Raw genomic sequence first — 13,938 nt, forward strand, 5'->3', positions numbered from 1 at the left:
AAAAGGAGGCCTCTGAGACAAGATGAAGCTGGAATCACTGCTGAAGGAGAGGTGGTGGGTGGGGGCGGGAGGGGGTCACGCATGGATACAGTTCAGGAGGAGAAAAATCTAACGTGAACTTTTATATACTTTTATATTTTATATGTTTTTGTTAGAGAATGAAAAACTGTGAACAACACATTACACAATGAAAAATACAATCATAGTTACTTTTTTTGCTCTATTGTGTATATATACTCATGGGATGCATATTTATGCATACATTAGACTGTAATAACATACTGGAATTAAATGTGATGTGTGCATTGTTGTATTGGTACTTTTTATTTGGTATATAATCTTAAATAGTTGACAGCTGATTGGATCCATCTACAATCCTTTACATGTAGTCAGCTTTATATAATTAAATACTTCAGCAGACATCCTTGAAGCAGAGAGGAGAACAAAGAATCACAAGGGCCATGGATTTGTGTGTTATGTGATCACCCAGTTGCAGGCTTACAGAGCAGACAACGGTGAATTAATTAACAGCAGAGTTCCTGGCGCCACTCACGAGCAGATGTCCAAGACAAGGTCACAATACGGATGTGACCAGTCCTCTGAGCAACAGTAAGGAAGCGGGGAGTGTGGTCTTCTGTTTTGGACACAGTTTCACAGTGCAACAGTCAGGCCAAAAGGTGTGGGACTTGCTGAAGTCCAAATCACACACAACATAAAGGGGGTCTTTTAAAAGCTGAATTCAGCCCAGAAGGTTCAACGCTGTCGACAGGTGATCAATGAAGCAGTCATTCGAGGCACAGAGCGGGAAATCAGAAAATGATACCTTAAATGTGGAAGACTAAGCTACAACATCAGTCCGCCCTCTGCCTGCATCTCTCTCACTGAATATCCTAAACCTGAAGAATAGCATGGGCCACCAGCACAGTGTTTTATGACTTGTTTTTATGACAGAAAATCAATTCCATTTCCATTCTGGTAAATGGGAGTTGCTCTACATGACACGCTTTTAATAAAAGAGGAGCAACAAATATTACAGTGAGTAAGCTCTGTAAGTTATGAGGCATTACATCTTCATCTAAGGTCAGCTCACTCACACACACACACACACACACACACACACACACAAATTTAATTACTAGTTTAACTCCTTGATATGGCCATGGAGGTAGTTTTGGCTGTATTTGCCCAGGCTTTGAGACATCTGTGTCTAGCCTCTGCCTCACTACACTAAGATACAAGGTTATGGACTTTTGTTTGTACTGCTTCCAAGGACTGGAAAATTTAATTTGGGGAAAGCCAACAGCTATGTCACAGTCCATAAACAATATCCTGGTAATTCTGGAACATCCAAATTTCACTATTAAGAGCTTTTTATTGGAGTACCTGCAGAAAACTTCCAGTTGAGAAGTGTTGGTTGGCCCAGATAGCAGCAGCCCATATTACACTTAAGGCTATGCCCACCCAGACTTGGGCTTAGCCAGAAAGTGTTTGCTTTCTATTCCAGGCATCACTTGCTGTCTTTGGACATCTTATACAGCTATTGATCCTAACCACACAATGTCCAGGCTCAGAAGGACACACAACCCTCTTTACACCAATAATCACAGTGATTTTAATCTAACTTTCAAAGTTATTGCTAAATGTGTGCCAGTATTTGATCAATATCTAAAAAAATAAAAATAAAAGTGCTGCAAAAACGCAGTGCTGGAATTGATATGGTTGTTGGTGAAATGACATTCACACTACCTGACCATCTCCTTACAGACAAAGACCGGAAATGAAAAGGTTTTGTTGCTGAAGCAAAGCACTCCACCAGAACCCAAAATCCAGATCATGATTAAGGAAGGTGATTAAAAAAAAGTCCCTGCCTGGCTCACGTCCCGGCCCTCCACAAACTTTGGTGCAAATCGGTTCAGCGCTTTTGCCGTTATGCTGCTGACAAAATGACCAAACTAACAAACAAGCATGAACGGGAAACATGACCTCCTTGGCCGAGGCAAAAAGCACCGGCTGTGTCTTTTGCTGCAGCTACAGCAAAAGACACTCACCTTGCATGAGTGTGTAGAAGGTGCCAGAAGCTGACAGGTTGGTCGTGACAGTGATATCCTCTTTGTTGGAGCCCTCTGTCTGGATGCGGACTGAGCTGTCGGTGTCTGTACGGTAGCTGCTCACTCGGCCCGTGGGGTAAGTGATGTTAGTCAGACGCCCGTAGCTGTCATACCTACAAAGAAAAACACAGATGTGAGCCAAAGGAGGCAAACGGGGCATGCCATTTCAAAGTGTGTATAAAGAGTAACTATAGCAGAATGTTAAACAGTGCCGTGGCACTAAGAAAAATTATGCTGCCAAATCTAAAAGAATCAATCATAATCGTGAATGCAGGTCAGGTATGCATGATTTGATGGAGGTACATAAATGTGACTAATGAGCTGCTCTGTCATCTCAGATTTACAGTGATTATGAGTTGCTATCTAGGATAAACTGATCCAGTAGTAATTACAGTAAGAATGAGGAGTTTTTTTGTAGTGTCTGGTATTTCCTTCTTGGTGTCACAAATTGTGGAAATGTGTCAACACCGGCAGTAAACACGGCAACAAATCCATCGATGTTGGCAGCCTGAGGTGCTAAAACTCAAAACTATCTGCATTTATCATTGAAGCATAATCAGCACAACTTTGAAAAGTGCGCAATGTCTGCTTCAATTCACTGCTCAGGAACAGTTTGGTCTTTCCGAGTTTTTCCCGTAGGATGTGAATGTGACTTTAATGTCACAGTTTCTATGTAACTTTGGAAGGTTGGAAGCCTGCAATGGAAACGAAATGAAAGCCTAACGAGTGAAAAACCAAGGCAGGAAAGCACACACCTTTCCACATCTGTAAAACTGCTTATTAGCTTAAAAGATTAGCGATATCACCTAATCTCATTATACAGTCTATGAAATAGGAGCACTGAGATGCGCTCCTTCAAGAGATGCAGCACCTCCCTAGCCTACAAATCAGTCAGTTCATCACACACAGGAACATGAGTGGCCAGATTGTTTCATTTCGCTCAGAGAGCACATCAGCATAGAACAATTTCAAATCTTTCAGATTGCCAGTGTTCCAGAATGGGACCGAGTGAACGGTACATTACTTAGAATGAGGACTTTTATCTGCGCACTGAATACAGATTGGAAAGCCTTCTTCGATGTTGCTGCCTGCCATTATAAAGCCTCTAATAAATGAGATGGCGGGTACTGGTTTACGGATATTTCCTCAGCGCTGCCATCTCAAATATCCAATATGGAAAGGAAGAGGGAGAGGGGAATCATCTCCGTGAGATAAATGTTATCTGATCACAGCTGTAGGGACTAAGATTCATAGATGCATTTCAACCTAGGTCCTACACTTTAGGAAATACTAACTACCGAGGTAATTTATATCTAAAATCACATGATTCCTTTTGATACTGCTGGCTTTTATTGCTGTGTTCATCATGCAATCAAAGTTTTTGCCGTGGAAGCATTAAAGCCTGGATACTATCTGCTCTCTACCTCTTTTAACTGTTCCGTTCATTTGACAAAGAGAGTCTTCCTGTTTACCGTCACCTCTGCACAAAAGACTGAGTCCACAAGACAGAAATCTCATTCTACAGCAATGCTGCATGCCCCAGCTTGATCACTGACCCAAACCCTCTCTGTCTCAATTAGGGCCTTGAGCTGCAGCCATTCCTCGGGCTTCACCACTGAGCTCTAATGGCTCTGGCCTGCTTCAACTCAGCTGCCTATTAGCTTGCTTGCTCTGGACAAGAGGGCCATGCTGGGGCAGGCTTCTCAGCAGAAGGAGAGGACTGCTTTCCCCCTGGATGGTCACAAGTCCATTCGGATCGCATCACCTCTGTGTCACACGCTAGCTCCATGACCTTTCACGCTGGGCCCCAACAATAGACGGAAAACTTCATATCAGCATCCCCTGCAGCATGCCTACTCTCTGTTTTATGCACACGTATTCTTATATTTTCACTTCCTCTTGCAGCCTGTGAGGTTCACAACACATGTGACTGTGGAAAATATCATAAAGGCAACTACCACGGGACTGGTTAACTTCATTAACAGTTGCATTTGGCTCTTATTATAGTATTTAATCTTCTGAAGACCATTTTCTGGAGCCCAGGCCCCAAAGCCCATTTTTTTACTAAACAGAAGCATTACTGCCCTGTTAATTGGAGGCTAAGAGAACAATTAAGCATCTTGATGATTTATTACATTCACAGTCACCCATAAGTAAGTAAGTACTTATCAATACAAAGAAAACATAAGGAGCTCAACAGCGGATCTGAGAGCACAGCAAATGTTAAGAGCAGTTGAGACCTCCAGGGAACTTGGCCTCTGTGTTATCTTGTTGCTTCTGCATTTGACCAAATTAATTTTGATGTGCTGGCTATATGATTTATGTGCTAATTGATAAAAACACTCTTAAGTGTTTAGAAGGGTACATTATTGGCCAGAGATAAATGCAAGATTTCTTTGTATGTCTGATAGTAGCACATTCTGATTTTGACCCTGAGGTGGTGGAGTTGCCTTCAAATCTAATTATTCAAAAAAAAAAAAAAAAAAAAAAAACAGGCTCTCTTCCTCTCAGGCTTCGAAGAAACATGGATGACCTAAGTTGCTTGTAGGAAAGCGTGAAACTATTTTTCAATTTAAAAAAGAAAAAACTGGAAATTGAATGCATTTTATATATAATATAATACATAATTATGTTATTATAATTACATCAATATCTTACACAATGCCTAATTATGTTCTGAATAGAATTCTATATTCACCATTTAAAAAGGAAATGAACTAATCATGATCACATCTGAGTTTTAGATTTCTTTTTTGTTGTGATGCTGTGTTATAATCTGATTTGAATAATAAAAGCATCCATGATAAATTCAACATACTGTCTTTGGCGAAGGCTTAAACGGTTTGTCCTTTAACAAACACGCTTAATAATTTGCATCTCATTCACTCACACACCATTGGTTGTGCGCTATCAGGGGCCATTTGGGGTTCAGTGTCTTCCCTGAGGACACTTTGACACATGGACACGAAGAGCTATAGATCCAGACACCAACCCTGTAATTAGTGGAATACCTGCTATCCCTCCGGAGACAAAGACAAACAATCATCCAACTCTAGTATACTATATGCACACACCAGGTTAATCCTATTTCCATATTTCTATCTCTGTGAGTAAATGATAACATCCTGAAAAAGCTGAAATTGCTTTGTACGTCACAGTGTAGGTGAGATTTGTGAGAACTTTGGAAGACCTTGAATCTCAGTTGTTTGTGTTTTATCTTACAAAAGTTTGTGTCACCGGTGCAACACTATCGCTCTCTTCTCTTCGCATAATAGGTGAGAATATGTTAAAACCTGATTACAACAGCAGATGTTTTAGAGAAAGTCAAAGAGAAATCATTCAGAATTCCAATCACCCTCTAGATTTGTTTAAGCCCTAGGGAATTCACTCTATCTTGAGAAACGCCTATGCATGGCTGCATTAGTGCCATGTTCGCTGCATCGTTTTCAGTACAACCGTCTCAGATGACAACCAAATCAAACACAGGTGATAAATGTCTGCTCAGATTAAACACAGCGTCTGATTATGCGTCAAGAGTGTTATATTCCTCCAGTGAGGTATAACAGATGTCTGACCAGCCAATCTGCTTAATCACACTTTTTGGATTGACATGCAGTTAGCGCAGGATCCCTTGGTGCAGTGTATTAAACTATGGGACAGATTGCTCCGCTGAAGTCACGAGAACATGAAATCCTGCAGAATGTGGGAGTGTTCAACTGCCGCCTCGCAATGTGTGGTTGCCCTCAGTCAATTACCACCTCTGGCTAATCTATTATGCTTATACACTGCCCGTGTCTCACTGCAGACCTACTGGTAAAATGTGCTCACTAGCAGACATGCCACTAATGTACCTTCCAAGTCTAAACAAGCAATGGTCTGCAGATGAGTAACATATCGAGCAGTAATCCTATTTGCTGTGATAATAGCAAATATGATCACATCCATACTTACACAGGTCTTGGTTTTCTGAGTGACACACACATTCAGGCATAAGAAGGTAGTGCACGTGCCAATAAACTCAGATAAATAAGAATAAACTCAAATTTTTCAACTCAAAACATTCACTCACTAAAGCATCTTAGCATTTAGTGCTACTGCAGACACCAAGCTCCCAGTTAAGATAATCCAGGAATGACTTTGTACAAACTTTATTTTGGATTTAAGAGATTTAACAGATCTATTTAGTTGCTCTCTGGGGTGAAGCACTAATCTATAATCAGCTAAACTAGGATCCAAACTCTGATTATAAGGATTATGAAAGCGTTTTGCAAATGTTTCTCAGAATTACTTACTCAAAGAAGGTTGTCCATCCATTTTCATTCGTCTTGGTTGCGAGAAGTCCAGAGTTTCCATGGTAGGTCATTACAGCTAGTTCTTGACCCTGAGCTGCGACAGTTTTAAGGGCGTTGTTGGTGCCAATGGTGAACCAGAACGTCTGTCCATCGGGAACCATCAGCCACAGAGGCATTCCTGTTGTGTCTCGCCGGATGAGCACCGTATTCTTGTTCTTATCGGTTATGCTGCTCAGGTCGCCTGCTCCCGTGTAGGTCAAATTGTACAGGTGGTCTCCTGTGGTCAGACTTTGCGTGAAAATGTGGCTACCGTTGGAGTCGAAGAGATAGAGCTCATCATTAATGGGCGAGGACACCTCATACATGCTGAGGGGGTTCAGGTAGGGCTTGTTTTTACGCACGTAACGGATACGAATGTTGCCCAAATCTGCGATGTAAAGCTCTCCGTCCGGACACACGGCCAGGGAAGACGGTGCATTCAGCTTAGCATCCTTGGCATAGCCTTCATCTCCAGAGTAACAATCACAGTTGGCATCATTCTTACAGTCACAGCCACTTGGTGCGCCCGCAACCAGAGAAATTTCGCCATTGGTGGAAACTTGTCGTACTCTGTTTATTTTCTTTTCATCGGACTCGGCTATGTACAAAATGCCATTATGGGACACAGCTAGGGCATTGGCGGACTCCAGGGTGGCATGGATTGCCACTTTGCTCATGAGGAAATGATCAATCCCAGGTACTTGGCAGTGCATGGGCCGGCCTGCTACAATACGGACCTGATGGTTTTCAGAGATCTGGAGCACCACATTGTTGTCCAAGACATAGAGGGAGTTGTCCATAGGACTCACCGCCAGGTCTGTGGGCCACTCAAGACGTACCTGAGGAAGAAGACAGCAGAAATGTCAGCTTCAGGTCACAAAACAGACCTTGCTCTTATTGATCCACCCATTTTTCAATTTCGCTGAGGGAAACAGTCCCTCAAGGAACAAATCACTGAAAACTACTAACAAAAAAGGTGTGGACATGGAAGCAAAAACACATTTTTCAAGCAATTTCTTATCTGATAAAGAGGACAAAAACATCTAGTGTGCTGTTAAGGGGACACGGAAAAACATGAAATTTAAGATCAAAGATGATAATAGTTATGGTGAGGAAAGGTGGGATGAGGCGAGATCATTCAAATGATCAGATTAACTGAGAAAGTACTACAACTACAGTTGATCACAAGAAATTTGGACATCTAAGGACTAGGCTTCTACATCATTCACCTATTTCAGAGCCCGTGTTTTTCCTCACTTTGGGTTATTAATTTTGTAATGCCAAGATGTATGAGTCCTTGAAAAGAAACTGGAGCACACTCACCAAATGAAAGCCTTGCCTGCCTCTGGCCTCCTAAATGATGACTTATTGTTCTGCTAACAGTGTATCAGGCTTTTAACAAATTGGAATGATTGGATTCATCCAATTTACTGGTCTCCCTCTCACTTATGATCCCAGGGGGATCTCTTGGGAACATAATATGAAGTTCCATATTTCAATAGGAGCCTTGGAGCCCCAACAAAGGAGTCTGATTAAAAACTGGACTAAAATACAAAGACAGGTTCAGATTTTAGGCAGCGTATTGGAGGAAGCAGCCTTAGACTTTGTTTTGTCCTCCATCTGGGAAAAGGGAAAGTGAGTGAATTTATTTTGCTTGGTGACTAAAAATTAACGAAGATTAACTGGGCTGCTAAGTTATGTGTGCTTTAACATGATTATTGTGTAATTATCCTTGATCATGTGCTTTGGAAACGCACAACGCACACTTTATGCAAACCGAATGCCCAACCACTGTCAAGTTTACTTAGGTGTGTAGGTTTAAAAAGTGGATAATAAAAATAAAAGAAATGTGCACGTCTAATCAACAATAAGTGAATAAAAAAAAAAAAAAAATCACAAAGCACAAAACACAAAACATAGGGGTCCTGTAACACTCCACACAGCAGAAAGCAGCAGGTTACACAGCTAATACAGTTATGTTGTGCCTTTTGTTTACTTTTCTAAATGAAAATATTTTTAATTTCGAACAAATTTGCATTGAAACAATCATTTCCCTCAAATTGACAAATGATTACTTGGACGTTTGTACACTCTCTATGTCGGTCGTGTTCTTCAATCCCTGTCACTCCATACAAGCAAGTGATTTGTCCACCTTTGATTGAAAATAAGGTTTTGCGCTTCAGACGCAGCTTACATCCCATAAACCTCCCTTCATCGCCCACAAAACGGAGGAGGTTTACATAATACTGCATCTCTTTGCCCACATGCAACAAACAGAAGACAGGCAGCAGATACATGCAGTCCTTCAGCAAGCAGAAAATAAATTTACTTGGGAAATGAAGGGGAGACTTTCAATTTCTTAAAACCTATTTCTTGTCAACACTGGGGGCTAAATATTTCATGAGGCAGAATGTGGAGTGGCTCGGGGGAGCTGCCTGAAAGGAGGTTTTCACGCCACTCTGACTGATGAGGGGATATTTCCCGAGCTGTTGTCCCATATGCCGTAACCCGATCATACCCTCCTCATCATACAATGGGGCAGCTGTCAGTAGTGTGTGCCTGACAGAGTCGCCACCAGCAGAATCCCCAAAATGCACTGAATAGGCGAGAAAGCGGGCCATGGATTTCCGACAGCACATCGCAGCTATTTTTAAACGTATGTGAATTTATATTAGAACTATGATTCCAATTTCCATTGGCAACCTCTTCACTGCGACCAGCGTGATATGAGGAAGAGTAATGTGTCATTTTTTGAAGTCCCTCTCGTATTTGAATTGAATGTCAGAGCCTTGATAAAGCTTTCTGAAGCTGCTAACATCCTTGAAATATGTGATCCTGTTTTAAGAGATGGTTTCCGTCCATTCGAGTGTGAACTCAGCAGGAGATACAGGGAAGATTGGAACAGGAAATGGAACAAATTTTTGAAAGAGCAAAGCCTTAGTATAAACAAATTAAAATATTTTTGAATGAGGTCAAACTCTTGTCCTTTTGCATAAAAACAAAACGTTCAAAGAAAGAAAGGTTAGAGATGCACATTGAATTAAGAGTCAATTTTGCTGCAGTGTGGTTCCTGCACAGATGGCACGGCAAGAAAACAATGACCCCATCAGAGGTGAGAGAGAAAATTGACATGATCTTCTTTTTGCCTTAGCCGTCTGAAGTTCAACAAAAGTGATGCCTCGCCCAGAGAAACTTTGGTTTTAAGTTGGCGGAGGGGGGGTTATTGGAGATAGAAAGCTACAGATGGGTGACAAATTGAAGGAAAAACATGAATAAATGAGTGGAAAAACATAACAAATGCAGAGGCTTCCATATAAGTGCACCGCATAGCAACATTAACCAATTCCCGTCCAGTCACGCTCTGTGACATGGAGACACAGCTGAGGGTTCATTGTTAGGGCAGGATGGAGCTTCAGTCACAAAGACAATCCACTGGCTGCTGCTGGAACAGGAAGAGTGATCAAAGTGGCATCTGCATCTAGATCTACGAGACAGTCAGCTGATAGACTGAGAAACTCTGGTCGGCAGCGCATCTGATGACAGTGATGCTTTTTACGTTGGAGTGATACGTAAGGAGGAAGAGAAGAGCAGCTCTTCCTCAGGTGACTGAGAGTGTCAGTGGAGCAGGACGTGATCAGAGTGCCTGAGCAGGAACAGTCTGCTGCTGGTTACATAGAGAGGAGTATTATAGTGAGGCTGCAGTGCACAAACCCCTAATTACAAAGATGAATGCACATTTCCAAGTCCAGCCGCGCGAAAAGCATCAGTACTGGTATAAAGACAAGTGGAAATAAATGACATGGCCAAATGAGTCATTCTTCCAACATTTCCTGGACAGGTGGACAAGTTCACCTGGATGCTTCTTTCCATTTGTCCCCTTTGATGGGAAGGGACACTTCAAATGAATGCTAAATTGTTCTGAGTGATCACCTTTATTTTTGTATCCTTACTGCAGTGGTCACTGCCATGTTAACAATGCCCTCACACATCGGGGCACTTAATGGTTTCAGTAGGAAAATGATGTGAATCATATGCTGTGGCCTTTCACAGTCACCAGATCTAATTCGGTTGAACATTTACGTGAGCGCCTGGACTAACATTTTAGACGGTGCTCTCCACCACCAGCACTGAATCTTTTGAAAGAATTGTGTTTATCCATCCAGTAGAGTTCAGAGACTTGTGCAATCAATGCCAAGGAGGCACATTAAAGCCATTCAGGCAGCTTGTGGCGGTTCAACACTTTACTAAGACACTTTATGTTGGTTTTTCCTTTAATTTGTCACCCATCTGTGCCCTGGATGAATTTTTAATGGGATGCTTTTTACTGTCTGAGTGCTTGTGCGATTTGTCATCGTTGTATAGCTGCAGACAGTCTCCCTGTTTGTGCTCCGTTGTGGAGCTAGGATAGTGAGCATCTATAGGTCCTGGCCTGCGTGTGTGTGTCTGTGCTTCAGAGGGGGGCAAAGGAGCAGCAAGCAGAGTTTGTGAGGGGAATGGAGTTCCCTATGGGGCTGGTAATGGGCAGCTGGAGGCTTTGCTCCCTCCACTGAATACATTATTTCACACACACAGAAAGCCTCTCTCCTCTCGTATCCCAGCCCCTCCGGACCTGCCTGATGATTGTATTCAATAGCATCCATGGTGGGAGAAGAAACAAACTAGTGCATGCACATGGACAATGGTTTAGACATCCATCAACACTTATCATTAAAACCCAGGAATGCTCTTCTTGTGGGAGTCAGTCTGAAACAGTTATAGATCTGGTAGACAACGCCCCACAACCCACACACACTACATTAGTGTGGCATTTGTTTGGGATGGGAGAAAAAAAATGTACTTAAAATCATAATGTGAGGAAAACAGAACCAGACAATAGCAGCTGCAATATGCAAAAAGTCTGTCTTGTCACCTCAGGGTGTGTGTGTGTGTGTGTGTGTGTGTGGGGGGGGGGGTCACTGAGCTAGGGAGTGATGTGACCTCAGTGCCTTGCCCTTGCCTGAGGGACATGTTCTGTCTGATGTAGTGGTCCTGGACATATGAGTGCATATGTGTGTACATTCAGGCTTTGTACGCATCAGTGAACATGTGTGTGTGGATCGACAGAGTGAGGTTACAGGTCATCCTCGTCACCTCCCTACAGCTATAGGTCAACGGCCCCGTGCATTTGGGGATATGTGGTCACTTGACACAGACATGGAAACTCTTGGGACTACAGTGCCGCCTCTGATTTCAGCCTGGCTCTATACTCCGGTGCTTTTGTGCTTATTCCTGTTACTCCAATTTGGACCGAGTCCAATTAACTGCTCATTTTCATTTTTTTTCATTTGTATTGATGTGTTAACCATAAGATGATTTAAATTTTGTAATTTAACAGGCTGGCACAGCTGTGTTTAGGCCTGCTTTCCTGAATTCATTATCTTGCGGACTTTAATTTAATGAATTTAACATCCTCCTCTCTGGTCAGAGGTGGAAGTTTTGAATAAAAAAGAAGCAACATGCAAAAATATGAATGTATTCTAGGTGCGGTAAAACAAAAAAATATTCAAATACTACAAGCTGTCTCCTACTTAACTGAACAGACTAGAAATTTTAATTGACCTTATTTTTGCTTTTTTTTTTACACTTACATGGACTTTTTCTTGGGTTTTGTTGTGAATACATAGCGCTTTCACGTTTTCATGTTCTATTTTTTGCTGCTTAAGGAATTTCCTTTTGTGGCATAAAAGTAACATGAACTACTTCAAGCATCAGGCCTCATCGTTCATGATGGATAAGATGGATAAGATAAGGAAAGCTATAACTGACATGGGTTTAGTTGAACACAAGGGAAATTCCAGGGTTGAATGCAAAATGCCTCTAAAGTCTAACTGTCTTCCATCTTTGCATGTCTTGTGAATCTAATATCTTGCATCATTGCATGCTAATGCGTATCAAAACTAAAGCGAACGTTCCTGCATCCAGAACAGTTTCAACTGAGGAAACAGGAGCGCTGATTGAGATGTAAGCATCCAGGAGGCAAGGGACCAGTCAAGGACACTGGCGCATGCTGGCTGCGCAGGTCTGAAGCCTACCTGAGAGATGTCCATCACAGCATCGCAGCTGAGAGGTCGGGCCGAGGTCAGGTCATTGAAGCCCAGAAGAGTCGAGATGATACCGTTCTGATCAATCCTGCGAATCATTGTCCCATCCACAAAGAAGATTACACCGTACTTATCCACCGTAATGCCTGCAGATAAAATATTCATCAGTTATTTTGTTTGTCTGTGACTTATAGTGAGGACAGAGCACCACTAAGTGCCAATTTAGGGTCATCTGCTCCATTGGAAATTAAAGACTAATCATGGCAATGAAAACTAATGCTAGAATTGATTTGCTTAATCAATAATGGAGAACAATAGCAACTTCAAAAAAAGACAAATAACACTGTAGAAATTGATTCAGTTACAACTGAATTTCCATCATTGCCATCTCTCTCTCTTCTGCTCTCAGCTTCAAGTTACAATGAAGGACAAGAATCTTGGATAAGCACATCTCCCCTTTTTTCTGGTATCATGCTCTGACAAACACTACTACATAATTATTTCAATGCCTCAAAAGCTGTTGTGGTCAAAATGCTCTCTTTAGAACACAAATGTGGACTATACGTGATGAGCACTTCGGAGCGTGTTGAATGTTATTTCAGTACATATGAATCACAACTTCATCCCAGTGGAGGACAACAACTAACCATGTGATCAAATGACTAATGATTCATCCAAATATAGAAGCAAGAGGAAGAAGGACAAAAACACATGGGCACTTTCCAAAATAAACTCAATTTTAAAATGACTGAAGCATAGCGATGAAGAGAAGAGTGAGAGGGAGAATAAATTGATCTGACATCTGGGACAACTTGTCCACTCAAGAGGAAAAAAGAAAAGGAGACCCCAACAGACTACGGTAGACTCAGTTGACTCCGTTTATTACCTCTGGGATTAGTGAGAGTGGCCTCAACAGCTTTTCCTCCGTCCCCACAGCGAGTGTCATCGTATGGGAGACACTGGTCACCGGTACCGGCCACTAGCTCTAGGTTCTTGGCCACGTCTTTCACGACATTCAGGGATTTCACCTTGAAGACCTTCCTGCTGCTGGTGTCCGAAAGGTACACTGCGCCGCTCACGGGACTGGTGGCCAGGTAGTACTTATGAGCGGGGCTGTTGCTGAGAGAAGAGGAAATCAGAGGAAGATGCCCTAGTCAGTAAAGCTGAGAGGGCTACATTGCTTTCAATAAGAAACATTGTTTAATAAAATTAAAATGGATTCAAAAGCCATTTAGCGAGTCAATTGGGCACAATTACAGTTCAAACCATGGTCATGGAAAAAAAAGAAAAAAAAATAGAATGAGATGAAACTTGACAAAATGGTGGCGCTTAGAACTCATCTACAATACGGTCAGTTTAGCTCAAAATCCCTGTTGTCAGAAGACCCGCGACCCGAGAGGACACGCCACTGGTCCGAAT

General features: G+C 42.1%; 1 protein-coding gene across 4 annotated transcripts in view; it reads right to left on the reverse strand.

The window, feature by feature from the left end:
- tenm4 (teneurin transmembrane protein 4) overlaps positions 1 to 13,938 on the reverse strand; it is a 107,806-nt gene that overhangs the window by 14,509 nt on the left and 79,359 nt on the right. For all 4 annotated transcript variants that reach the window (XM_029516815.1, XM_029516813.1, XM_029516812.1 and 1 more), the window contains 4 exons: positions 13,406 to 13,638; positions 12,511 to 12,665; positions 6,401 to 7,278; positions 2,049 to 2,221 (listed from right to left, as the gene is read on the reverse strand). In XM_029516815.1, coding sequence (XP_029372675.1) covers positions 2,049 to 2,221; positions 6,401 to 7,278; positions 12,511 to 12,665; positions 13,406 to 13,638 — 1,439 coding nt within the window. The remainder of the gene's footprint in view (positions 1 to 2,048; positions 2,222 to 6,400; positions 7,279 to 12,510; positions 12,666 to 13,405; positions 13,639 to 13,938) is intronic.

This window comes from Echeneis naucrates, chromosome 13, assembly GCF_900963305.1.
Source record: "Echeneis naucrates chromosome 13, fEcheNa1.1, whole genome shotgun sequence".
NCBI lineage: Eukaryota > Metazoa > Chordata > Actinopteri > Carangiformes > Echeneidae > Echeneis > Echeneis naucrates.